Here is a 25,344-nt window from a genome sequence, read left to right as displayed (position 1 = left end):
ATAGTCAGAGTCAGAATATCCAATGAGATCAAAAGCCGAGCCCTTGGGGTACCATGATCCAAGTGTTGGTGTGTGAGCTAGATATCGAAGAATATGCTTCACAGCCTTATGGTGTGATTCCTTCGGTGTAGCTTGAAATCGGGCACACATGCAAACACTAAGCATTATATCTGGCCTAAATGCACATAAGTATAATAAAGAACCAATCATGGAGCGGTATACCTTATGATCGAAGTCAATACCATTTTCATCAGTGCACAGATGGCCATTTGTGGGCATAGGAATTTTGACGCCTTTGCAATCTTGCATGCCGAATTTCCTCAGTACATCATTGAGGTATTGCTCCTGAGATATGAATATGCCATTGCGTTGTTGATGAATTTGAAGACCTAAGAAGAATTTCAACTCTCCCATCATAGACATTTGGTATTCTTCACTCATCATAGAGGCAAATTCATCACTGTAACGTTGGTCAGTACAGCCAAAGATAATATCATCAACATATATTTGGCACACAAACAATTCACCATCATAAGATTTAGTGAAAAGGGTAGGGTCGAGTGAACTGGGTTTGAAGCCTTTCGTCATGAGGAATTCCTTCAAAGTATCATCCCACGCCCGTGGGGCCTGCTTGAGGCCATAGAGGGCCTTGTTGAGTATGAAGACTTTGTTAGGATTCTTTGGATCTTCAAAACCTGGGGGTTGAGCAACATATACTTCTTCCTCAAGCTTACCATTGAGGAATGCACTTTTCACATCCATTTGATATAAAGTGATATCATGATGGTTAGCATAAGCAAGTAATATGCGAATAGCCTCAAGTCTAGCAACAGGTGCAAACGTTTCATTGAAATCAATTCCTTCAACCTGTGTGTAGCCTTGAGCTACAAGCTGTGCCTTATTTCTCACCACAAGGCCATTTTCATCTTGCTTGTTGCGGTAGATCCACTTTGTGCCGATGATATTGTGCTTGCGAGGATCTGGACGTTTGACTAGTTCCCAGACATTGTTGAGCTCAAACTGATGTAATTCTTCTTGCATGGCCTGAATCCACTCTGCTCCAGAAATGCTTCATCTACTTTAGTGGGCTCTGTAATAGAGACAAAAGCATAGTGCCCACAAAAGTTAGACAAATGTGAAGCTTTTGAGCGTGTGAGAGGACCTGGCGCTTTGATGTCATTGATGATCTTTTCAACTTGCACTTCTTTTGCAATGCGAGGATGAGCTGGTTGTCATTGAAGAATTTGATCAGCGTTTTCTTCAGCACCATTTTCTTCAACATTTTCTTCAGGTGCATTAGCTCGGCGTTCTTCATGTTCTGGAATGAATTCTTCAGCAGATTCTTCAGTGGGAATGACATCCTCAGTAGCCTTGAACTTGATAGTTCCTCAGGTGCTGGTTCATCTATCACAGTAGGTAGGTGCTCTCTTTGCGAGCCATTAGTTTCATCGAACCGCACATCTACAGTTTCAACAACCTTGTCAAGAACGTTGTTGAAGACTCTGTAGGTGTGCGAGTCCTTTCCGTAACCAAGCATAAAACCTTCATGTGCTTTCGGTGCAAATTTTGAGTTGTGATGAGGATCTCTAATCCAACATTTAGCACCGAAGACTTTGAAATAACTTACATTGGGTTTCTTATCAGTGAGGAGTTCATAGGCAGTTTTCTTGAAGAATTTGTGAAGATATACTCTGTTGATGATGTGGCATGCAGTATCAATTGCCTTGCCTCAGTCCAGAACCGACGAGGCGTTTTGTATTCATCAAGCATAGTGCAAGCCATCTCAGCAAGAGTCCTGTTCTTACGCTCCACAACGCCGTTCTGCTGAGGAGTATAAGGAGCAGATAACTCATGAGTAATACCAAGTTCATCAAGATAGTCATCGAGACCAGAATTCTTGAACTCAGTGCCATTGTCACTTCTGATGTGCTTCATCTTCACACCAAAGTTGGTTGAAGCCCTCGAGGAAAATTGTTTGAAGACTTCCTGCACTTCATGTTTGTAAGTAACAAGGTGTACCCATGTGTAGCGAGAATAATCATCAACAATAACAAAGCCATATTGAGATGCTTCATTTGAAATAGCAGAATAATGATTAGGACCAAAGAGATCCATGTGAAGCAATTCAAATGGGCGAGTGGTGGTCATGACAGTCTTCGCTGGATGCTTGGCCTTCGTCATCTTCCCAGCTTCACAGGCTCCGCATAGGTGATCCTTGAGGAATTTGACATTTTCGATGCCAATGACATGCTTCTTCTTCGCAAGCATGTGCAAATTCCTCATGCCTGCATGACCAAGTCGTCGATGCCAGAGCCACCCTTCTGAAGCTTTTGCAAGTAAGCACACGGCTGGTTTTGGTCCTGTAGAGAAATCAACAATATACAGGTCTCCTCTCCTAAAGCCTTCGAAGACTTTGGAATTGTCAGCTTCCATAACCACAACACAACGGTACTTGCCAAAGACAACAACCATATCAAGATCACAAAGCATTGAGACAGACATAAGGTTGTATCCTAAGGACTCAACAAGCATGACTTTGTCCATGTGTCGATCCTTTGTGATCGCAACCTTACCTAGACCCAATACCTGACTTTTGCCTTTGTCAGCAAAGATGATATGCTTCAGATGCGACGGAGATAATGGAGCATCCATCAATAGATTCTTGTCACCAGTCATGTGGTTTGTACATCCACTATCGAGGACCCACTTGCTGGCTTTGGGTTGATCATCCTACAGATGAATTAGTGCAGCTTACAAAATCATATACTTCATCAGTGAAGAATATGACATCAATTCATCAGATCAATTTCATCGAGCAAAAGAACAGATAAAGCAATATGAGGACTGAGAAATGAAAGTTCATTTCTTCATGATTAGCCTGCGTCCTATCAGGCATGCTCGGGTCTCCAGCAAATTCTTCAGACGATTACGTACGTTTGGAGACCTGACCCTGCAGAAGAGATTAGTTCTTTTTCTTCACCACCCACATCTGAAGGGGTGGCAACGAGTTCATCATTCTGCGAGCTCCATACGAGAAGGATGGTATAGAAGCCAGTCCATTTCGTTTCACATAAGAGGGGTTAGAATAAGCATACGAGTAAGCACAGAAATTCTTCGAGGACTTATGGACATAATGATTTGAAGAATAATGCACATATCCATAATCCTTAGATCTTCCCTGTGAAACAGACGGGTTAGCACGATGATGTTCATTTGAGGACTTTGATCCTTTTGAGGAATTTGATCCATGTGAGGAGTTTGGTCCGTATGAGGACTTGGATCCATATGAAGAATTTGGTCCATATGAAGAATTTGATCTGGGGTTCCTATTCTTCACAGGTGGCGTCATGATGACATTCACCTGAAGATTTTCAAGGCAACTTTTGGGAACCCAGATTTTCTTCATAGGGGGACCGTTCCTGCAGTTAGTGCCAACATATCTAGCAAATACTTCACCATTCTGATTTTTGAACAGTTTGTAGTTGGAGTCAAATGACTCAACATCAGAATGAGGAGATTCACATGCATATCCAGATAGGTTAGATGGATCAACTGGAGGTCCCTTTGCATCAACCCATGTAGTTTTGGGGTACTGCTCAGGCTTCCAATATGTACCATCAGCGTTGAGTTTCCTCTCAAAGGCAATACCCTCTTTCCTAGGGTTCCTGTTGAGGATCTGCTTTTTAAGCACATCACAAAGAGCCTGATGCCCTTTGAGGCTTTTGTACATGCCCGTCATGTACAATTCCTTCAGCCCTGCATCGTCAGTGATACTAGCAATGTCCTCAGATGAGGAATTAGTGATAGCAGAGGCATGTGAAGAATTTGAAACATTAGCAGCATTCGAACATTCAGGTGAAGAATTAGCAGATTCATGTTCAATGCACTTCAAGCATGGAGGAACAAATTCTTCCTGAGATGCGCTGATTTGTTGAGCAAGTAATGAATCGTGCTCCTTCTGAAGATCTTCATAACTCACTCTTAGCTTTTCAAGATCTTGCTTTCTTTGAAGAAATTCATAAGAAAGCTTCTCATGATTGGATAAGAGAGTGTTATGATGACTTTGAAGATTGTCAAACCTAGTCTGAAATCTCTGAAGATTTTCAGTCAAGGCTTTAGTGCGATCCATTTCTTCACCAACATATCATCACTTTTGTCTAGCATGTTTTGAACCTTTTCTAAAGCCCTTTGTTGTTTTACAGCAATCTTAGCAAGTTTAGAATAGCTGGGCTTAAGATTTTCATCAGATTCATTCTCACTTGATTCAGATGAGGTATATTTGAGTACCTTGGCACCCTTTGCCATGAAGCAATAGGTGGGAGCGTAGTCATCATCCCCTTCATCAACTTTGTTGGTGAGGTTATTTTCTTCAGTGTTGAAGATAGACTTGCTGACGAATGCAGTAGCGAGAGCTAGGCTCGCCACTCCGGATTCAGACTCCTCAGATGACTCCTCTTCCTCATTTTCTTCAGATTCAGCCTCAGAGTCCATTTCCTTGCCAATGAATGCCCTGGCCTTCTTGGAGCTGCTCTTCTTATGATATGAAGGCCTTGAGGATTTTGATGATGAGGATTTTGTGGATTTCTTCTTTTTCTTCGCATCATCAGAACTGTAATCCTTGTATTTCTTCTTCTTTGATTCCTTTTCCCATTGAGGACAATCTTGAATGTAATGTCCAGGCTTCTTGCATTTGTGGCAGAGCCTCCTCTTGTAGTCACTGGATGAGGAATCACTGCTCCTTGAGGGTCTTCCAAGGCGACCACGTCTTGATAACTTTTGGAACTTCTTCACAAGCAGAGCCAGATAATGGCTTAGTTCTTCAGGATCACCAAGGCTGCTACCAGAGTCTTCATCTTAGGACTCAGATACTGCCTTGGCCTTCAGTGCACGTGTTCTGCCATAGCTTGAACCATAGAGATCTCTCTTTTTAGCAAGTTGGAACTCATGAGTATTTAACCTTTCGAGAATATCAGCGGGATCAAGTGACTTGTAATCAGCACGTTCTTGTATCATCAATGCCAGAGTGTCAAATGAGGAATCAAGCGATCTCAGCAACTTCTTCACCACCTCATGGTCGGTGATGTCAGTGGCACCAAGTGCTTGAAGCTCATTTGAGATGTCAGTGAGGCGATCGAAGGTTTGTTGAACATTTTCATTGTCGAGTCTTTTGAAGCAGTTGAAGAGATTGCGAAGAACATCAACTCAAGAGTCACGCTGAGTTGAGACTCCTTCATTCACTTAGGACAACCTGTCCCAGATAAGCTTCACTGTCTCCAAAGCACTCACTCTGCCATACTGTCCTTTGCTCAGATGGCCACATATGATATTCTTCGCTTGAGAGTCGAGTTGCTTGAATCTCTTCACATCAGCAGCATTCAGAGAAGGTGTGACTGAGGGAACACCATTTTCCACAACATACCAGAGATCGTTATCAATTGCTTCAAGATGCATTCGCATCTTATTCTTCTAGTAGGGGTAGTCCGTCCCATCGAAGGTAGGACACCCAGCAGAGACCTTGATCATACCTGCGGTCGACATAACTAAAACTCCAGGCGGTTAAACCAAAATCACACAGAACAAGGGAGTACCTTGCTCTGATACCAATTGAAAGTGCGTTATATCGACTAGAGAGGGGGTGAATAGGCGATTTTTATGAAATTCTTCACTGACGAATTTGCCGGTGAGGAAATTCCTTAGCGAAGAACTACTAGCAGCGGAATGAGTACTCAAAAGTAAACGTAACAGAATACAAGCATAGTCATCATGATGAAATGAAGACAGGCATAGAGTACAGAAGCGTAAGCATAAGATAACACAGGATGAAGACAAACAGACTAAAGAAATTGAACTGAGGAAATTGAGAGTCTTCAGTCAAATTCTTCAAACACAGATATGAACAAGCACGCAACACAGTTATGAGGAAATGGAAGAGTTGAGGAAATAGAACCAGTAAGCTTGGTGAAGACAATGATTTGGTAGACCAGTTCCAACTGTTGTCTCAGTTGTATGTCTGGTTGGAGCGGCTGAGTATTTAAACTTGAGGACACACGGTCCTGGACACTCAGCTCAGGACACCCAGTCCTCACCGTATTCTCCTTGAACAAAGGTCACACAGACCTCGTCCAATCACTCGTGGTAAGTCTTCAGGCGACTTCCAAACCTTCACAAACTCGGTCACTCGGCGATCCACAATTCCTCTTGGATGCTCTAGACCATGACGCCTAACCGTCTGGAAGAAGCACAGTCTTCAAAGGTAACAAGCGTCGGATCTACGCAGGATCAATCTCTTCAGTGATGCTCAATCACCTGGGGTTTGTAGGTGTTTGGGTTTTGGGTTTTTCCTCACTTGATGATTTTCGCTCAAAGTCCTCGGAGGATGGGCTGTTCTCAAATTTCTCTCAGAGCAGCCAACCAACTAGTGGTTGTAGGGGGCGGCTATTTATAGCCTAGGGAGCACCCCGACATGATAAGACATAAATGCCCTTCAATGATATGACCGTTAGGTGGATAGATATTTTGGGACAGCTGGCGCATAGCACAGCAACGGTCGGAATTTTGAGTAGCAAAATCCTCAGGGCTATCATGTTCCTCACTATGTAGGCAATCCGCACTGGCGAATTCCTAACTCCACAGTCAGGACAAATTCCTCAGAGACCAGAAGAACTTCGTCTCTGTCACTGAAGAAATTGACTGAACTGTATGAGATTTCCAATGGCTTCACTCGAAGGGATTGGTAGGTGTAGGATTGTAACACCCTCGATGCGGCTATAGCTCCCACGTGTCGAGGCATGACTTAGATACATAATCGCATTGAAGGCATATGTCGCAAGTTAGGCAATCATCACAATATCCCATGTAATATAGATAATAAAAGGGGAGATAACATAGTTGGCTTACACTCGCCACATCAATCAAGTACATAAAAATAGCATTACATCATCCAAACACTCATGGCCCGACTACGGCGCCAAAATGAAAGATAACCCAACATGCGACACGGTCCCGATCACCCCAACTGGGAACCACTACTGATCATCAGGGAAAGACACGTAGTATCGTTGAGAGTCCTCGTCGAACTCCCACTTGAGCTCAAGCGCGCCATCTGGAGCGGAATCATCAGGCTCTGCATCTGGTGTAATAGTAATATGTGAGCCACAGGGACTCAGCAATCTCGCACCCTCGCGATCAAGACTATTTAAGCTTAATAGGTAAGGTAAGGTAAAAATATGTGGAGCTGCAGCAAGCGACTAGCATGTATGGTGGCTAACCTGTTCGCAAAAGAGAGTGAGAAGAGGAGGCAAAGCGCGAGCGAGAAACTAGAGAACAACCTGCGCAAGCATTACTCCAACACCGTGTTCACTTCCCGGACTCCGCCGAGAAGAGACCATCACGGTAACTCACACTGTTGATTCATTTTAATTAAGTTAAGGTTCAAGTTATCTACAACCGGACATTAACAAATTCCCATCTGCCCATAACCGCGGGCACGGCTTTCGAAAGTTCAAATCCCTGCAGGGGAGTCCCAACTTAGCCCATGACAAGCTCTCACGGTCAACGAAGGAATAGACCTCCTCCCGAGACATTCCGATCAGACTCGGTATCCCGGTTCTTCAAGACAACTCCGACAATGGTAAAACAAGTCCAGCAACACCACCCGCTGTGCCGACAAATCCAGATAGGAGCTGCACATATCTCGTTCTCAGGGCACACTGGATAAGCTAAGCGTACGGGAGCCAACGTAACCCAAGTTGCCAAGGGACAGCCCGACACGGTGCTCTAGGTTGGAACAACGCTCAGAGGAGCACTGGCCCGGGGGGGTTTAAAATAAGATGACCCTTGAGTCCGCGAAACCCAAGGGAAAAGGCTAGGTGGCAAATGGTAAAACCAAGGTTGGGCATTGCTGGAGGATTTTTATTCAAGGCGGACTGTCAAGGGGTTCCCATTATAACCCAACCGCGTAAGGAACGCAAAATCCGGGAACATAACACCGATATGACGGAAAACTAGGGCAGCAAGAGTGGAACAAAACACTAGGCGAGAGGCCGAGCCTTCCACCCTTTACCAAGTATATAGATGCATTAAGATAACATGGCAATATAATGATATCCCAACAAGTAAATAATGTTCCAACAAAGAACGGCCTCCAATCTTCACCTGCAACTAGCAACGCTATAAGAGGGGCTGAGCAAAGCGGTAACATAGCCAATCAACGGTTTGCTAGGACATGGTGGGTTAGAGGTTTGACATGGCAATTTGGGAGGCTTGAAAGCAAGTGGTAGGCATCGTAGCATGGCATAGCAAAAGAGCGAGCATCTAGCAAAGCAAAGATAGTAGTGATTTCGAGGGTATGATCATCTTGCCTGCAAAGTTGTCAGAGTTGACTGGATCCTCGAAAGCAAACTCAACGGGCTCCTCGTTAGCAAACTCATCTCCCGGCTCTACCCAAACAATACAAACAAGCAAACGGAACACAATCAACCACGTGCAAAGCTCAAACAATATGATGCAAGGATGGTATGCTACGCGGGATGCGATGCGGGATGCATATACAAGATTTGACAAGGAATGCAAGAACCTGGCCTCAACTTGGAAAACCAAGTGTGCCACTGGAAAGATGATATGAAATCGCTTGAAGACGATATAAAGATCACCGGAATCGGAGTTACGGTTTGGAAATGGCAAGCAATTCAATTATGACCACGTTCTGCGATTTACAGCAAGTAGCCATCTAAATGCAACAAGATGAACATGCTACAGCACCCAAACATGGCATAAAAATACATGGCAGTAATCCATACATGATGCTTAACAAAAGTCTAGCACTAAGCTACGGCCAATTCATCCATTAACAGGTTCAAACAAGCATGGCAAAAATGCATATGACAAACAGATCTCAGACTTAGTGAAATTAACACTTGTCTGGAATTTCAGATCAGGTAGCACACTTCGGAGCAACAAAACTATATGCTACAGGACCTGAACATGGCAAAGTAAAGTGTGGCATGGAGCTACTCAAAGAGCTTAACAAAAGTCCCTTAGTGACCTTGAGCCAAAAGGGATCAGAAAATACATTTGCGAGCATGTGAACATGGCAAAAACATAATCAGATCACAGACTTAGTGAAAACTGGAGCATGCTGAAAACAGATATCAAGTAGGCATGTTTACGAGCTCGATGCACTCACTACAGAGCAATTCATGACAAGCTAAGTATACACCCATCAAGAATACACAAAATACAAGCTAGACATGGCAAGAACAATAACATAGCATGCACGGATCAACTACAACATCCTCGGCAAAATCGCTAACAAGTAGACAATCTGCTCAGATTCACGAAATAGTAAAAGTAGAGCTCGAGTGACTCAAGCTAGGGTGCTCCATAATTGCAAACAAAGACATGGATGGATAGAGCACTACAAGATTAACAAAACATCCTTACTGATCATCCTCAAAAGAGGCACGGATCACTAGGAAACAACATGAACATATGGCCATATGAAATAAACAGCTCAAGGACTTAGTGGAAATGCTAAGTCCCTGAAATCAGCATTACCAAGTGCCTCACTTTGCAAGCTTGTGCTAGTCACCACACACATCACAAAAATATATGGGTTGCATCTCTGGAAAGATGGCAAAACCCTTAACAAAACATATGTAGAGAACCAGGGCATATCATGCACACATTAATCATGGCAAAAATGACAAATAGCTAAGTGGAGCAGCAGATCTGACAATTAACTCAAATAGCACTCTTCTAACAGCATTTCGGGCATCAAGATGAACTCAAATGAAAATGATGCAATGAGATGAAATGATGTGCTCTCTGAGGCGAACATTTTGATATGCTATATGCCCAAAACGGAGCTACGGATGAGGAGTTACGGCACGACGAACATAGGCAAAAAAATTAGGGTTAGGGACGGAAAGTCAACCCGAGACAAATCCGGATCTGGATCTACTGTTCACGCGCGGAACAAGGATCACCGGAGACGGAGTCGAGGTCGCCGGAGAAGAAGAGTCCGGCCGGGGCGGCGCTTGCCGGCGACGAGGGGCGGCGAGGAGGCGGCGCCGGCGGGCACAGACGCCGAGGTGGCCGCGGGCGGCGTCTCCCGGTGCGAGGAGGCGATGAGGCGGCGTCTTGGTGGCGGCGGCCGGCGAGCTGGCGGGCAGCGGAGGCGGTCGACGACCTGCGCGCGGTGGTGGGGTGCGTCGGCGTTGAGGAAGGCGGCGGCGGGGCGAAGGCGCGGGATGGCGCGCCTCTTCGGACCGCGGGGGCCGGCCTCGGGCCGGGCGGGCCGCGGCGGTGGGAGGCGGCGGCAGGCCACGTGTCACCTTAGGATAGGCTGCGGGCGGTGCCGGAGGTAGAAACGGACATGTCCGCCGGCGATGCTTTTGTCCGGCGCGCGAGGAGAGGGAGGGATCTAGGGTTTCATCCGAAATTTCGGGGAGAGACCTTTATATAGGCATAGAGGGAGCTAGGAGAGTCCAAATGAGGTGCGGTTTTCGGCCATGCGATCGTGATCGAACGCTTAGATGATGGAGAGGGTTTGGTGGGTTTTTGGGCCAAAATGGAAGGGTGTTGGGCTGCAACACACACGAGGCCTTTTCGGTCCCTCGGTTAACCGTTGGAGTATCAAACGAAGTCCAAATAATACGAAACTTGACAGGCGGTCTATCGGTAGTAAACCAAGGCCGCTTGGCAAGTCTCGGTCCAATCCGGAAATGTTTAATCCCCACACACGAAAGAAAGGTAGAAATGACCACCGGAAGAGAACGAAGTGCCGGAATGCAAAACGGACAACGGGGAAAATGGTCGAATGCATGAGATGAACACGTATGCAAATGCAATGCACATGATGACATGATATGAGATGCATGACAATGAGAACAACACACGGAGACAAAAACCCGAACCCGAGAAAATAAAATAACTTAAGGCCGGAAACAGCAAGAGTTGGAATACATATTGGGAAAATCATATCCGGGGTGTTACAAGGATTTTGAGTTGAGCATCACTTGGAAATTTTTCCTTAGTATTTCCTCGACCCCCTTTAACAGTACGGTGTTTCCTATGACTCAAAAAAGAGAAAATGAAACTACGAAAACAAAAGTCTTCATGCTTCATGTTCCTCGAATGAATACCAAGTCTTCAAGGTCACACCAATTTCTTCACTTTCAAAGTCTTCAGAAAGTCTTCAGAAATACAAAGTCTTCAGTCGAAGAACCTCATTTGTAGGGGTCGACTTTCTCTGTAAATATTAAACTCCTCATAGACTTATAGACCTGTGTACACTCACAAACGCATTAGTCCCTTAACCTATAAGTCTTCAATACACCAAAATCACTAAGGGGCACTAGATGCACTTACATCATCACCCCCGCCCCTAGTGATTGGCCCCGCAGGGGTCTTCTGGGACAACACCTTCCTAGTATCCTTGACGACCAGAGGAGGCGTGGTCCGTGACGCGGTCCCGCTCTCCGCTAGCTCGGCTGGTGGAGAATCCCCCTATGAGACCCGATCGATGGGGAAATCGCGAGGAGGGATGTGATATTAAACACATGCATATGGCTAGTGATGAACTTAGTATGGATACACTGGAATGTCTTTAGATACGTACCTCTAGGCGGGAGGCTTGACCCTGGGGTTCCTTTGGGGAACCTCTTCGGAAGCCCCAGACTCCTCCGCGGAGTTCGAGATGTCGTCAGACAGGGCCATCTTGGCCATGCACTACCTCTTCGGAGCAGGAGGAGGCTGATCCTCCTCAGCGTCATATGACGCCGCCCTCTTCGTTGTTTGGGAAGAGTCACTATCCTTCCCCTCCTCTCCCTGCTCTCCATCATGAGCGGAGGGGGCTTGGGTTTCCCCGGATTTAGTGTCCGGGAGTCCTCTAGGGTGGAGGCCCTCTCGGGCCTCCCTCTTTTCACCATTTTTCTTCTCCTTCTTCTGTGGTGCCTTGTACGGCACCACGGCCAATATTTCTGTTAGCAGGACCATCCTGGGGGCCTCAGGCAGCAGGGCTGAGCTATCGATCTACATAGCTTTCTTCAGCCATCTCTGTGCGAAGGAGAAGGAAGAAATAAGTACCTCATCAAAAAAGGAATATCCGAACATAATGGTAAAGTTTGTCATACCTCCCGAGGAGGCGTCACGGCATCTAGGCCGATGTCCTCCGTGGCTGGCCAGTCTGTTTGAGGCTTGAACATCACCTTCCACAACTTTTCATGGGAGGTGTGGTAGTAGCGGAGCACGGTGACAGGGCCTTCGGGCTTGTAGGACCACATGGGGACGGCCCGGTCTTGATAGGGCAGGAGTCGTCGGTGAAGCATGATCTGAATTACGTTGGGTAACTCGACCTTCTTCTTCATCATCTTGGATATCCGGCTCTGAAGCGACTCCACCTCTATGGTGGACCCCTAGTCTAGGCCTTTCTTGGTCCATGAGACCAGCCTAGTGGGGATCTGGATCGGAAGGCGAGGATCTCCGCCTAAGCCGCACCTCGCGGTTTCGTGATGTAGAACCACTTCTTCTGCCAGATCTTGACGGTTTCTATGAAAGTACCGTCTGGCCACTCAACCCCGGGGAGCTTGCTGACCATGCCCACCCACCCCCCCACCCCCGCCCCGCAGTCCGCCTGTTGGCCGTCAACAATCTTGGACTTTGTTGAACACCTTTAGCCCGAAATCACTAGTTGAGGGGGTACTCGTTTCAAAGATCACTCCAACTCCCCCTGGTTGCGACAAGTGGCGCACATGCAGCGCGCCACTTGTTGCAACATGGGAGTTTTCCCTTTTTTTCGTAGATTTGTTTATTCAAAACGTTTTATCTCTCAAACCGTGCGTCCAAATATCGAACCGTTTTCACTGTTGGATTCCTCGCATTGAGATCTTCAAAACTAGATCCATGTTGATAGGTTCTTACGAACTTTTTTTCACGAAAAAAACAACCGAAAAAAATCAGACGAAAAAACCGAACCGGGAGCACGGGTTTTTTCCCTTTCCGAAAGAGGCACGCTCGTGCCTCTCGCGGAAGGAGAAAAAAGAGAACACGTTTTTTTTCGTTTCCGAGGAGGCACGGTCGTGACTCTCGCGAAAGCACAATCGTGCCTCTCGCGGAAGCAAAATCGTGACTCTCGCGAAAGGAAAAAAAACAGAAAACGCGTTTTTTCGTTTCCGAGAGGCACGGTCGTGACTCTCGCAAAAGTAAAACCGTGACTCTCGCGGAAGAAAAAAACACGTGTTTTTTCGTTTCCGAGAGACACGGACGTGACTCTTGCGGAAGCAAAACTGTGACTCTCACGAAAGAGAAAAAAGTTAAAAAACGCTTTTTTCATTTTCGACAGGCACGGCCGTGACTCTCGCGAAAACACACCTGTGCCTCTCGCGGAAGCAAAACCGTAACTTTCACGAAAGAAAAACAAAACAAAAAACGTGTTTTTTTCGTTTCCGAGAGGCACGGCCGTGACTCTCGCGAAAGCAAAACCGTGACTCTCACGAAAGAAAAAAACGCGTTTTTTCGTGCAAAAAAAATTACATCTTTTTTATCAAAAAGCTAAAGAAAACCGGTGGAAAACCGTTTTAAAAACCGAAAATGCGTGCGAAAAAATAAAAAAATCAAAAAAAATGCCCAAAGCATGACACCTGATGAATGACTGAGAGCGCGCAAATGGCGCTAATCCTTGCTTGATTTAATGTGGCCGGGCCTGAAGAAAGGCTTTGCAGATGGTGATGAAGGCCGAGCTTCAGGCCTCCAACCAAACACACCTCCGGCAGGTCTCGAGGCAAAATTTGGTCAGGGTGGCAACCAAGCAGCCCTTCTCCAAACATAGTTTCAGAACTGTGTATCGAAGGTGCAGGCGTGACAGGCGCCTCCACGCGGCGGCGATCATGGCCGCGGCCCTCCGCCCCCTGCTCCGCCGGCACGCAGTTCTGCCGCCATCTTCGATGCTGCGCTGTCTATTCCCCGCACCGTACTCCAAGGTAAGATGGTTTCGCTGCTTGATTTCCCTTGGGCCCTCGCCTCGACTGGACGCGCTGACTTCGCTCCCCTCTCCAGGCCGCCGCCAGACCCCCAGCCGTGTGCCACGCGCCCCTGCCGCCTCCCCTTCTGAGGGAGGTTACTCCAAGGAGGGCTCCTCCAATTCCAAAGGTAATGATCTGCATATAGTCAGCTAGAAAAGTAAAGGGCTCCGACCTCCCAAATCCACCGAAATTGCTGGTCGCTTTCCCGAGCTCGGAGAGGTTAGAAGGAGTTGGGGGTGGAAATTTTTATTTGCTTGCTTTATCCCCCAACATTTAGAGGTTGGGAGATATGTCAATCCAAGCCCTGTCTCTGTCCCTCTGCTTGTTCGAGACTGCCTTGATTTCATTTCTTTTATCTGCAACCTGATGCCCACGCTGGACTGACTGTCGAAAACCCTTGAATTTCTTGCCTTCCATGATTCAATGCATAGCTCAGGCAGCAACGTCAGTTGGCAAGTATGTACCTTCAGTGTAGCTATGGGGCCGTACGGATTCTCTGTAATTTTGCTTCAACTGGAGGCAGCATGATTCAGCGAGAGCACTCTCCAAACATGTCGCGTCAATAATTTACAGCAGAGCCAGAGCGCCATGTGATCGGTTTCGCTCGACGCCAGTGCAATGGACACTGCCCACGTCATGTTCCCGGGATATTGTCGTTTGTATTTAGCCTTCCTTCAAAGGCCAAGCAGAGAAATACCTACACCTGAGGAATCACTTTAATCCAAATGTAGCTGTCTGATTTCCTATAAATGCAGAAATATGAAGTTGATATTGATTAAGTGTGTTCTTTTTGTTAACATGATTTGAATGGTTTACATTTGACATTGATGTATCATCTACTTTTTTTTACTGAAGTCGATTAAAATGCAGGGTGAACCACGCTGCTGCACTGCTGTTCAAAGTACAAAGTCGTTGCTGGATAAACTGAAGGATCTCAAGGACAGTAAGAAGCCACTGGACAACATGGAAAAGAATATTAAGGAGCGTAGGGAAATGATAAAGAAAGCGCTGCATGACTCTAGGGTTGCTAATTCTATGTTTAGGGTAAGACTGGATGGCCTTAGGAAACTTCTTGCCAAAATACGTGATGGCCGAGAGGATTCCGCCAGAATCAATGCAATATACCGCAGATTGGAGGATGACTATGACAAAGATTGGGCCATCCATGAGTCTAAGGGTCGCTTGATTGACGAACAGATGAAAATGTTATGGAAGGATGGAGATGACTATATCAATGCTTTGAGGTAAAGGGATTATAACAATCTGTTCTCTTTGGCGTAAGAAGCAATTTACTACTGTTAGTTTTGATAACTCGTGTTGATCCAAACATGTATATCTCTTTGTGTCTATTTTGGAAGGGAGTATCATGAATTGCAAATATCCATCCTGAAGCATGCGGAGGAGGTGGAGGAGGCGGAGAAGGTGGAGGAGGTAGAGAGCATGGAGAGGGTGGAGGAGGTAGAGAACATGGAGAAGGTGAAGAAGGTTGCAAAAGTGTGTGCCGCTGCTGGCCTCATGGGAGGGCTTCTGTTTATACTGGGAAAGATCTAGATTGGTCTTGTGTAGAACTGAGATGACAGATATGACTAGGCTGAGCTGGTATTTGGAGTAGCAGAGTAACATTTTACTATTTCTTGGTTTCTCTCTGTGTGCCGTTGTAATGGTGCATTCGTGGGAAGGCTTGCACGGATACTAGCAAAGATCTGGATTAGAGGAACATGGAGTCCTTCTTTTTGTTTTGGAGTGGCCAGATGACTATGTTGAGCTGGTATTTGGTGTAGTGTGGTAGTTATTGACTGTTTCCTTGGTTAGTAGTGTATGTGCCGTTTGTGGTGCTTGTTAGAACCTGCAAGAGAAGCTATAAGAGAAAGCCAAGTGATAGGATTGTCATATTGCAGTCGTCTCAAAGTAACACTAGAATACAACTCATTTTATGCGCCCTGAAGGCTTGGCTGAGAAAAAGATGTGTTGGCTTACCGTTTGGTATCCTTATCTACGAATGAGGTTTGGTTTTGTGATGAATCTGAGCACCTGCAATACTTGGAGAAGAATTTTGTAGACTTGACTAGTTGATATTATGAAGCATGAACAGCTGTGATTGGAGGGTAACGTTTTTCACTGAATCTTACTTATGGCGTGAGCCTTTCTTCTTTTGAAAACGGTTTCCCTCCAATTCAGTGAACACAAGTTGGCTACAGATTCATCCCCTTCTAAAAGAAATTTGCCTTTTCTTCCACGAAATAAAGTAATGAAATTAAATAGTGTCTTTGCTTGTTTAGCTTTCTAGATTTGATAAGCACTGCTGGCAAATCAATGTGCAGGTTGCTGCATGAATCTCTATATGAAACTACAGAAGTGACGTGCGGATCAGTACACCTGACAGGAGTAAACTACAGAAGAACTTCGTATTTCAAAAGACAGGTGAGGGCACTCCCCTAAAGTTGGCTAATCTACTTGCAAAAGCAGATTCCATAATAAACAATGTAAGTACAACACGGCGGCACTAGGCAACCAATGAGACATTGCCATCTGAACTTGCAGGCATCAAGTTGATGCCACACACCTACAGAAACACTAGAGTTTGAGGCACAAACTAACAGCACATGAGCATCCAACTCTAAAGCTACAGAATGATGGTGGCTAGCTAGATTGATGAAAGATCCTCGTACACAGACTTGATCCCAGGCCTTTCGGAGACCGGTCGGATGCATCTCAACGCAATGCCCAGCACCTCCTTCATGCCCTTCACCCCCTGCGGGTTCTCCGAGTCCGAAGCCATGGCCGGGTCAAAGCACTCCGATTCTTGGCCTTCCGCCACCCGCAGCTGCACCCAGTCGGTCAGGTCGACGCCACCTTCAGACCCCGTGATGACGTCGCCCGCGCATCGGCCAGTCAGGAGCTCAAGCAGCGCAACACCAAAGGCGTAGACGTCAGACTTGAACGAGGGGGATGGCTTCTTGGATGCCGCCAGCTCCGGGGCACGGTAACCCAGCACCCCCAGGTCGACAATCTGCTCGACAACGCCGGCCTGGGTCATCAGGCGGTGCAGGCAGTAGTCCGCGACACGGGCATTCAGGTCAAGGCCGTCCAGCAAGATGTTGGTGGCCTTGAGGTTCCCATGAGGCATTGCACGGTCGAAATGGAGGTAATTCAGGCCACGTGCCACATCAACCGCGATCTTGAGCCGCTGCGCCCAGGTCAGTGGAGGGCCTCTCCTCCCCGGCCGATCTGCTCAGTAACATACACACAGGAAGGTTGAGTTAATGACTCAATAAGTTTATAGAATGAGGAGGTTCTTTATTAGATTATTAATGCATCTGCAGAAATTGGAAATCAATGAACTGAGAGCATTACAGTCTTACCGTACAAAAAGCTAGCCAGACTTCCCGGCGAAACATAGTCTGACAGGATGAGTTTCTCATGTGGTGTTGGACCCCAGTAGTATCCACGCAAGCCAACTACATTGGGATGCCGGATGTTTGCAAATTTCTTGGCCTCCTTGGTGAACTCTTTCTTGGGCCTCGCAACACCTTCTCTCAGCCACTTCACTGTCAAGAATACACCATTCTCCAACGTTGCCCTGTACGAAGTTCCGTGGCTGCTCCTCCCAAGCACTTCAGCTGGCGCCCTTGACAGCTCCTCCGGTGTGAGCGTGATGGTCTCATCCAGGAAGTGCAGCTCCCCTGCTAACCTGTCAGGTGACCTGACGTCCAGCCGTGCTAGGCCTTCCTGTCCATACGCCTCTCCAGAATCCGGTGACCAAGAGAAGCGGCTCCCCTTGGATGGTGAAAATGCCCCCACACCTGACAACTTCTCTTCTTGGCTCGGTGCTTCAGATGTGGAGCCCTTTCGAGGAGCACCAAGATCATCCGCCGACACCTCCGAACTACCTTTGTTGTCCTTTCTTTTCATGCTCTCAATGTCTTTAGTAGCCCTGTGGAGGTTCTTGTCAGAGACCTTCTCTGAGCTAGGGAACTGCCGTGAGATCCGCTTGTAGTGGCATACAATAGCAATAAGGATAAGGATGACAAGAAGAACAATGCTAGCTGCTACAAGTCCTATTTTAGCACCTGTGCTGAGTGATTTGCCACCTGCTGAACCAGAGTGGGAATTGCCGGATCCAGATGAGCTAGCAGGATACTCTAATCTCGAGTTCCCAGGATGGAAAGAAGATTCTGGGAACTTTCTCAAGTTCACAGGCACGACACCAGATAGGTCATTATAAGAGGCATTGAGGGACTGAAGAGTATCCGGAAGTGCGTCTGGCAGTGGCCCCGTGAACTGGTTCGTTGATATGTCAAGTGCAGTAAGTGCTGCAAGCTTAGTGACAGTGGCTGGTAAAGCTCCGGAGAAGTTGTTTGAGGATATGTCAAGGACACGGAGGCCAGACAAGGATACTACATCATCAGGGAGGCTGCCACTAAAATGGTTTCCAGAAATATCAAGCACTTCAAGACTCAAATTTTTGGACCAGGATCCTGGGAACGACACGCCACCAGTAAGCATGTTATCCTGGATGTAGAGCTCATGCAGCATGGAGGAAGAGAGTAGATTAGCAGGAATAGGACCGCTAAACTGATTGGAGCTGAGGTCAAGGACAGTAAGTTTGGGATGCAAAACAACAGCTTCAGGTATGGTATCAGCTAGAGAATTATGAGAAAGGTTCAGGTAGTTTAGGCGAAGGAATTGTGAGCTCACATCAGGCATACTCCCAGTTAGATTGTTCTGGCTGAGGTCAACATATTCCAAGTCATTGCTCCATTTGGTAAAAACTGATAAATTTCCTCGAAACTGGTTATTTGATAGATCTAACACAGTGCAGCTCCCAGCAAGCAATGGTAGATCCCCAAAAAGAGCATTTGAGGACAAATTAAGGATCTGCAAGGTAGTTGATGTGATCATATTGATATGACCTGCACAGCACAGAGAACTACAGTTAGTAGGAAAAAACTAACACTTAGAAACTGATGGGCAGATACTGACAGATTATCATCGTAGACAATGCCATGCTACAAAAGTAAAACTGCAGATAATTATGCATGCATTTACACATGGATTTTCCACATTTTTCTAATGCTGAGAAAAGGAAAGATAATTTTACATCAGACGCATCTGTGAAGCATCAGATGCCAGTGCCATAATTATGAAATGGAACTGTACGACACAACCATAGCTTAGCTCTGTACTGCATAGGGCTAGCCAACAACACATGGCCTAGCGCTGTCCTGCATACTGTAGGCCACTCTGCCTTACAGTGGTAAATGATCTACCAAGAAAGGTGAATGAAGCATGGCATCTGATAGGAAATTAACCCAGCAGAAGATTACTAATGGTAATACACATGAACTGCTACTCTCATGCAATATGTACTGACAACAGAAATGCATATTGCAGTTTATTTAAACAAAATCGTTTGGTTTGTTGGGTCATCCCCCTTCACTTCTCCTTCAGGATATATATCCTAACTAACCTGCTTCTCATCATGTCAAAAATATGCACATAATTATCAGCAATCTAATAGGTTTGGTGAGATGCATGAAATGCATAGCATACTTAATTTCACTCACATAACTTCTCCATATCATCTGTAGTGTTATGCCATATCATCAACTCCCAACTATGCTAATGGGATATATATCTCTGTAACAACTTGACTCTGCACGCCCAAACTTTATCATGCGAGCAATCCCCAATCAAGTAGTTGCAAAGGAGGAAATCGATTTAGTTTGTAGGCAATGCCACAGTAGACAGCAATATGTACATCCATTTGCGCATAGAAATGTGATTCTGAACAGACAATTTGCTATATAGAATTGACAAACTGGTACCATACTAAGTCAACCACTGACCAGTGAGAGATCAACTTGTTTCCAGTAATCACCAGCTAAGATCATATTTGTCATAACAAAATCAGCTGACATAAGAAGGGGAGCCTTGGCGCAGTGGTAAAGCTGCTGCCTTGTGACCATGAGGTCATGGGTTCAAGTGCTGGAAACAGCCTCTTACAGAAATGTAGGGAAAGGCTGCGTACTATAGACCCAAAGTGGTCGGACCCTTCCCTGGACCCTGCGCAAGCGGGAGCTACATGCACCAGGTTGCCCTTTTTTTAAAAAAAATCAGCTGACATAAATAAAGAAAGAAACCAGGTGCGAGATAAAAACCCAAAAATAGATGGATCAAACTTCCAATATAATCAGAATGAGCATTGCATGCCATGCATAAAATGAAATAGCAAGGGGATCAAAAACATAAATTCTGAATTAGAGCTTATACCTGTCAGGTTATTTGCACTAAGGTCCAGTTGGTTCAACACCAGAGAATCTCCCTTTAGAAGTCCACTAGGTACAAACCCAGTGAATCCATTGTTTGCAAGGCGCAAAACTTCAAGATCATAAACATAATTGAATCCTGGGAGGTCTCCAGACAGCTCATTACTACTCAGATCAAGCACCTTCAACCTCCCAAAAGTTGAGAGCTCAACTCCATCTATCAGTGACCCAGTCAACTTGTTGTTGCTAAGGTTCAGATATACAACTGTCTCTGAAATGTCTGCGAGAAACTTGAGTTCTTTGGGGGTGGTGCTGGTGAGCAAGTTTCCACTGAAGTCAACATGAGTAACAGTTGACTCAATCAAGAATTTCCAATCGACACCACCATCCAATTGATTCCAGCTCAGATCCACAGACTGGAGGTTCACAAGGAGGCCAAGCCCAGCAGGAATGCCCTTTGTGAAGGCATTATATGAGAGGTTCAGAGCAACCATGCTCCGAAGACCTTTCAGAGCCACCGGCAATGGGCCAGACAGAGCATTGCCGCTCACATCCAGCGACTGAAGCGACGCGAGCCCGTCAATGGAATCAGGCAATGTGCCTGAGAAGTTGTTCCCGGCAAGCGACATGTTCTGCAGGCTCCGGAGACTGCCAATATCATCAGGGATTGGACCCGAGAACCGGTTGTTGGAGATGTCGAGGAACTTCAAGCTCTTGAGACTGGCCACATTGCTAGGGAGGCTCCCGGAGAGATTGTTATTGGCCATGGAGAGCTTGACAAGCATGGTCAGGTTGGCAAACACGGAGAGATCGGCAACACCGGAGATCCGATGGCCGTCAAGCACAACTCCAGCCACGCTGGCGCCATTGCACACGACACCGTTCCAGGAGGCCGGGCAGCCATTGAAGTCAATTGACTCGTCATTCCAGGAGTCTGTGACGAAACCGGCAGGGTCATGAGTGATTCCCTTCTTGAAGGCCAGGAGCGCGAGGATGTCCTGCGACGGCAGTTGGCCCAAGGCAGGGGTGGTGACCACCAGCAAGAGCAAAAACAAAAATCTGCCAACAAACCCCATCGGATTGACGCTCCTTCACGGGAAAGACTGGAAGCTAGCAGGCCTCAAGAACGCAGCACCTGAGGCATTTCCCGGGGCGAAATATGGGCTGAGCTTGTGACTGTACCTACTATCACACAGGACTCCACAGGTACTAGTAGACACAGCTAGCACTTGTCCCTTTCAGCTTGATCTGCGCCAGACAGCAGCCCACGCTCACGGAAAAGCAACAAATGAACTCCTTGGAACCTGAAATGGACACAGAAATGGCAAGTTAACCACAGGTCCTGCTTTCACGGTGCACTAATTTAAGAGCCAAATCTTTGAGCATCCAGGTAATAATAGGAAAACTAAGAACCTAGGTGTAACACTTAACTGTCAAAGAAAGAACACAAGGACAGTTAATAAAAACCCACAGCTTTTAACCTCCAATAACGCAGGTAGAAGAGGACTAAAAAGTGCCGAGCCCCGCCCACTAAACGCATCCACCCACCAGAGCTTCAGCCATGAACACAACACAGCTCAAAAGCAGCAGAAAGTCATTACCCCTCCCTCCAAGAAAGTGAGAAACCAATCCTCGAAATGCAGGGCGGCGGCGGAGAAAACAACTGGCAGCAGCTGCGTATGCATCTCCTTACCGCGCAAATGACAAGAACTCGGAAGCAAAGCGCCGGCACCGGCACGCAGGGCGCCTCCGGGGATGATTGGGCTGATTGGGCTGAGCTGGGTTGCAGGAGAGGCAAGGCAAGGCAACGCAATGCCGTGGGGCTGAGCGGGGGCCGTGGGTGAGAGGGCAAATGCGGAACCCTAACCCTAGCAGCCGGGGGTGGGAGAGCGGCTGCCGAGAAGAGGGAAGAGGAGAGTGGGGCGGAGGAGGGGGAGAGTGGAGTGGCAAGGGGGCAGTGGGGAATGGGGGTGTCTTTTCTCTGTGTTTGGCCGCGCAACCAAGAGTTTTTTGTTTTTCTGCTTGCGCCACTTTATTGTGTCTTTTGCGTTATGGTCCTTACAAGAGGTTTACTTCGTGAGCGTTGGGGCCTTGGGGGTGTTTATGTGTCATATTTTGGCGCATCTCCAACAGGCCCATAATAGGGCAGTTGCCCAAGAAACCGCCCCTTCCCGCGCGTGTTTTCTTCCCTCACCCGGGAGGCATTACCACGAAATCCGCTGGCTCAGGCCACCGCACCGCCCCATCGCGACTCGTCGTCACAGATCTAGCACCCCCCCTCCCCCCCACACACACACAGACACCTCTTTTGCCGTCACGAAATTCGATTGCCCATGCCCCACCTGTAAGGAATCTGGCGCCATCAGCCATCCATGCGGCAGATCCACCCCCTCCCCTGCCTCTCTTCAGTCGTCGGCACAATCATATCTGCCTCCATGAAATCCGCAGCCCGCGTTGACCCTTCAAGCGGCAGTTCCACTACCATCTCTCCTCTTCGGTCATCCTCAACCTCCGCAATGTTGCCCGCCACCGACCGAGGAGCTCCATCGGCTTCCACGACGTTCATCGACGGGACTCCCATCGTTTCCCGAATGAGATCACGCACGAGGGCTTACGATATTGGATCAGCACGTACAACGAGCCAGACGTCACCGCCCACGCCTTTGACAAAACGTGTTGGCGGCTCGGGCCACCAAATCGGGACAACTTCTCAAAGATCGAGACTGAGGCCAATGTGAAGTTCATCGGTTCCGACATAGAGATGACGACAGTCGCGGAGAAGAAGGAGATTCAAATCATTCTTGATTAGTGTGACCTTCGTCGGTGAGATGAGTCTGCCGTGGCGAGGTTTGTGTCATGAGTGGCTTTGACACATCTGGGCTTAAAAAGGATGGCTAGCAAGATCCATGTGAAATCTAGCAAAAAGTCAAATTTCCTCGTTATCTCCTTGGTGTAAATGAGAAGAGAAACGTGTTGGTTATCATATTATCATTATTTTTGGTTATCTTGGCATCTTCTTCTATGAATATATGATACGCATGCTCGTATGTATTCTAGAAAAAAAATATTAACAATTATTTTTTATGACAGTGTTGGTTACCATATAGTAGTATTATGTTTGTAGAGAAGTTGAAGGTGCTTTGACGCGTAGAAGAGGCACGATAACAGAACGGGGGGAACCCTCAACGCGACTAGCAGTAGTACGTGAGATGTGGGTGGGGGTTCAAAACGTGAAACGGCAGCGAAAAGGTATCCTGGGCTTTTCTTTCCCGCGGTGTCGCCGGAGCCGCACCCGCCAAAAACCAGCGGCCTCGGGTCCTCTCTCTCTTTCTCCCTCGCGGACCCCAAACCCGCGGCTCAAGTGCAGCTCACTGCCCCGCCTCCACGCACGCACACCGTCAAAAGGGGTCGTTCCACTGTGGGCCCCGCTCCGCAGATCCCGGTCTCCGCGGTAGCTCCGCTTCGGCTCGACTTAATTAATGGTCTCGGCGTCCGACCCCAGAGCAGTTTTCCCTCCTTGCTCGCGCTCGCGCCAGATCCCTTCGAGAGTGCCTGCCCTGCGTGCCGCCGTGTCCCTTATTTTTCCCTTTCGCGCGTCCGGCCTTTGATGAACGAAAGTAGCAGAAAAATGAAACAAATCTTCTTGATCCTTTCAGAAAAGGAAAAAAAACTCTTCTTGCATAGCAAATCTTATTAGAGCAACTTTAATGAAGCGACCCATTTCGTCCATGGCCATCCGTTTGGATCGGCGCGGACAAAAAAGCCGGTCCAACGCGCCGATCCAAACGGACACACGTCCGCTTTCGTCCGCCTGCCGACTCATTTCCGGTTCATTTTTGAGCCTGATTTGCGTCGGCGCGGGCACAAAACGGACGCGCGCGTGCCCGCCTTTTTTCCTCACCGGGCCCGCTGGTCGGTGGCACATTGGATTCACACTCTCGCCCGCCTGCTACGTCGCCGACGCCGCCGGCCATTTTTTCAGATAAAAATGGATTCATAGATAATTCTAGCGTACACAGATAAAAAAAAGACCACTACTCGTCGACTTCTGACTCCGACTCGGTAATGTCCTCCTCCGACGTCTGAATGTAGGTGTCAGCATACGCCTCGTCTTCAAAGTTCCAACCCGCCGTTTCTCGTAGCTTCAATTTCATTTGAGCTGTCTGCTTCCGCGAACGCTTGTCCTCCCGATAGGCGGCTCGCTCCCTCCTCCTCGCGTCCCTCTCCAACCTCCTTTGCTTGTAAAACTGGCGCTCGTCGACGATGTCCTGCGGGAAGCCTCCGCGCCACACCACCAAGACTTCCACGTCCTTCTCCGCGATGGCGAGGCGACGCTGTCACCTCCGGTGGACACGACGATCCTCGTCGGTGAAAAGCCGCGGGAGAGGCACCAGATCCTGCGCCCGCTGGCTCGACACGTTGGGAAAATTCATATCCCGACGAGGCCTCAGGAGGCGCCACGCCGCCGCATCATGCGCGCGGGCCGCCTCCTCTGCGGTGTCGAAGGTGCCGAGGATGAGACGTTTCTCGCGAAACCATATCTCGGAGGAGAAGGCGCCGGAGCGGCGCTCGCGGACTCCGCGAAAATCCGAAGCGCCTAGGCGGCGGATCAACATGGTGGCGCAGAGGCGGCGAGAGTGGGCGGCGAGCAGAGGCGGCGAGAGTGGGCGGCGGACAGAGTGTGGAGGGAGTACCTTCTTTATAACGAGCGCCGGCCGCGGCGCGCGAGCGAACCTTTCCCGCGCGCTCGAGCGCCAAAACTAGCGCGCGCTAGGCCGCTTTCCTCTGCGCGTGCACGAACCTTTCCCGACGCTAGTGCGCCAAAATCAGGGCGACTGCATGATCTAAAACATGCGCGGTCATGAAATGGGTCGGCCCGTTGGGCGCACTGCTGACCCAAAACTAAAAGAGGGCGAACGGCGGGCGGCCGGCCGACCCAAATGAATAAAAAGCGAACAAAAACGCCATCCGTTTGGGTCGGCCCGTTGGAGTTGCTCTTATACCTTGCTATCTACTCCTTTCGTCTTGTAATATAAGAGCGTTTTTTATACTAA

The 25,344-nt window shown here is 47.7% G+C and overlaps 3 protein-coding genes across 4 annotated transcripts; 1 reads left to right on the top strand and 2 right to left on the bottom strand.

Moving 5' to 3' along the window:
- The first annotated feature begins 13,731 nt into the window (after window positions 1-13,731).
- LOC125537413 (uncharacterized) lies at window positions 13,732-15,913 on the top strand. The gene is made up of 4 exons (XM_048700730.2): window positions 13,732-13,979; window positions 14,056-14,148; window positions 14,892-15,265; window positions 15,380-15,913. The coding sequence occupies exons 1-4, from the start codon at window positions 13,887-13,889 to the stop codon at window positions 15,570-15,572; spliced, it is 753 nt and encodes a 250-aa protein (XP_048556687.2). The 5' UTR covers window positions 13,732-13,886; the 3' UTR covers window positions 15,573-15,913.
- Window positions 15,914-16,407: 494 nt separating this feature from the next.
- On the bottom strand, window positions 16,408-22,258 carry GHR1 (Leucine-rich receptor-like protein kinase family protein). 2 transcript variants are annotated; one of them, XM_087543961.1, is made up of 4 exons: window positions 21,892-22,258; window positions 20,295-21,594; window positions 17,384-18,934; window positions 16,408-17,249 (listed from the first exon to the last, which is right to left on the bottom strand). In XM_087543961.1, the coding sequence occupies exons 2-4, from the start codon at window positions 21,364-21,366 to the stop codon at window positions 16,666-16,668; spliced, it is 3,207 nt and encodes a 1,068-aa protein (XP_087400087.1). In that variant the 5' UTR covers window positions 21,367-21,594; window positions 21,892-22,258; the 3' UTR covers window positions 16,408-16,665. The 2 variants fall into 2 exon arrangements, with proteins under 2 accessions (XP_087400087.1, XP_048556686.2); XM_048700729.2 differs by having other exon boundaries at window positions 21,984-22,258.
- Window positions 22,259-24,324: 2,066 nt separating this feature from the next.
- LOC147985201 (AP2-like ethylene-responsive transcription factor TOE2) lies at window positions 24,325-24,906 on the bottom strand. Its single transcript, XM_087541462.1, has 2 exons — window positions 24,682-24,906; window positions 24,325-24,624 (listed from the first exon to the last, which is right to left on the bottom strand). Exons 1-2 carry the CDS (start codon window positions 24,904-24,906, stop codon window positions 24,325-24,327), a joined length of 525 nt encoding a protein of 174 aa, XP_087397588.1.
- Between the last annotated feature and the right edge of the window lie 438 nt (window positions 24,907-25,344).

The sequence above is a fragment of the Triticum urartu genome, chromosome 2A, assembly GCF_056163025.1.
Source record: "Triticum urartu cultivar PI428250 chromosome 2A, HENAU_Tu73, whole genome shotgun sequence".
NCBI classification, from domain to species: Eukaryota; Viridiplantae; Streptophyta; class Magnoliopsida; order Poales; family Poaceae; genus Triticum; species Triticum urartu.
Note: the sequence above shows the minus strand (reverse complement) of the source record. Positions and strands in the feature narration are given on the sequence as shown.

Bases quoted from the DNA above. Each gene is read 5' to 3' on its own strand.
- LOC147985201 (XM_087541462.1), bottom strand. From the start codon at position 24,906: ATGTTGATCCGCCGCCTAGGCGCTTCGGATTTTCGCGGAGTCCGCGAG. The intron at 24,625-24,681 runs GTGCCTCTCCCG...CGGAGGTGACAG, and splicing joins GCCAGCGGGCGCAGGATCTG to CGTCGCCTCGCCATCGCGGA.
- LOC125537413 (XM_048700730.2), top strand. From the start codon at position 13,887: ATGGCCGCGGCCCTCCGCCCCCTGCTCCGCCGGCACGCAGTTCTGCCG. The intron at 13,980-14,055 runs GTAAGATGGTTT...TCCCCTCTCCAG, and splicing joins TCCCCGCACCGTACTCCAAG to GCCGCCGCCAGACCCCCAGC. The intron at 14,149-14,891 runs GTAATGATCTGC...ATTAAAATGCAG, and splicing joins GGGCTCCTCCAATTCCAAAG to GGTGAACCACGCTGCTGCAC.
- GHR1 (XM_087543961.1), bottom strand. From the start codon at position 21,366: ATGGGGTTTGTTGGCAGATTTTTGTTTTTGCTCTTGCTGGTGGTCACC. The intron at 18,935-20,294 runs GTATAAGCTCTA...TGTGCTGTGCAG, and splicing joins TAGTGCAAATAACCTGACAG to GTCATATCAATATGATCACA. The intron at 17,250-17,383 runs GTAAGACTGTAA...GTTACTGAGCAG, and splicing joins TCTGGCTAGCTTTTTGTACG to ATCGGCCGGGGAGGAGAGGC.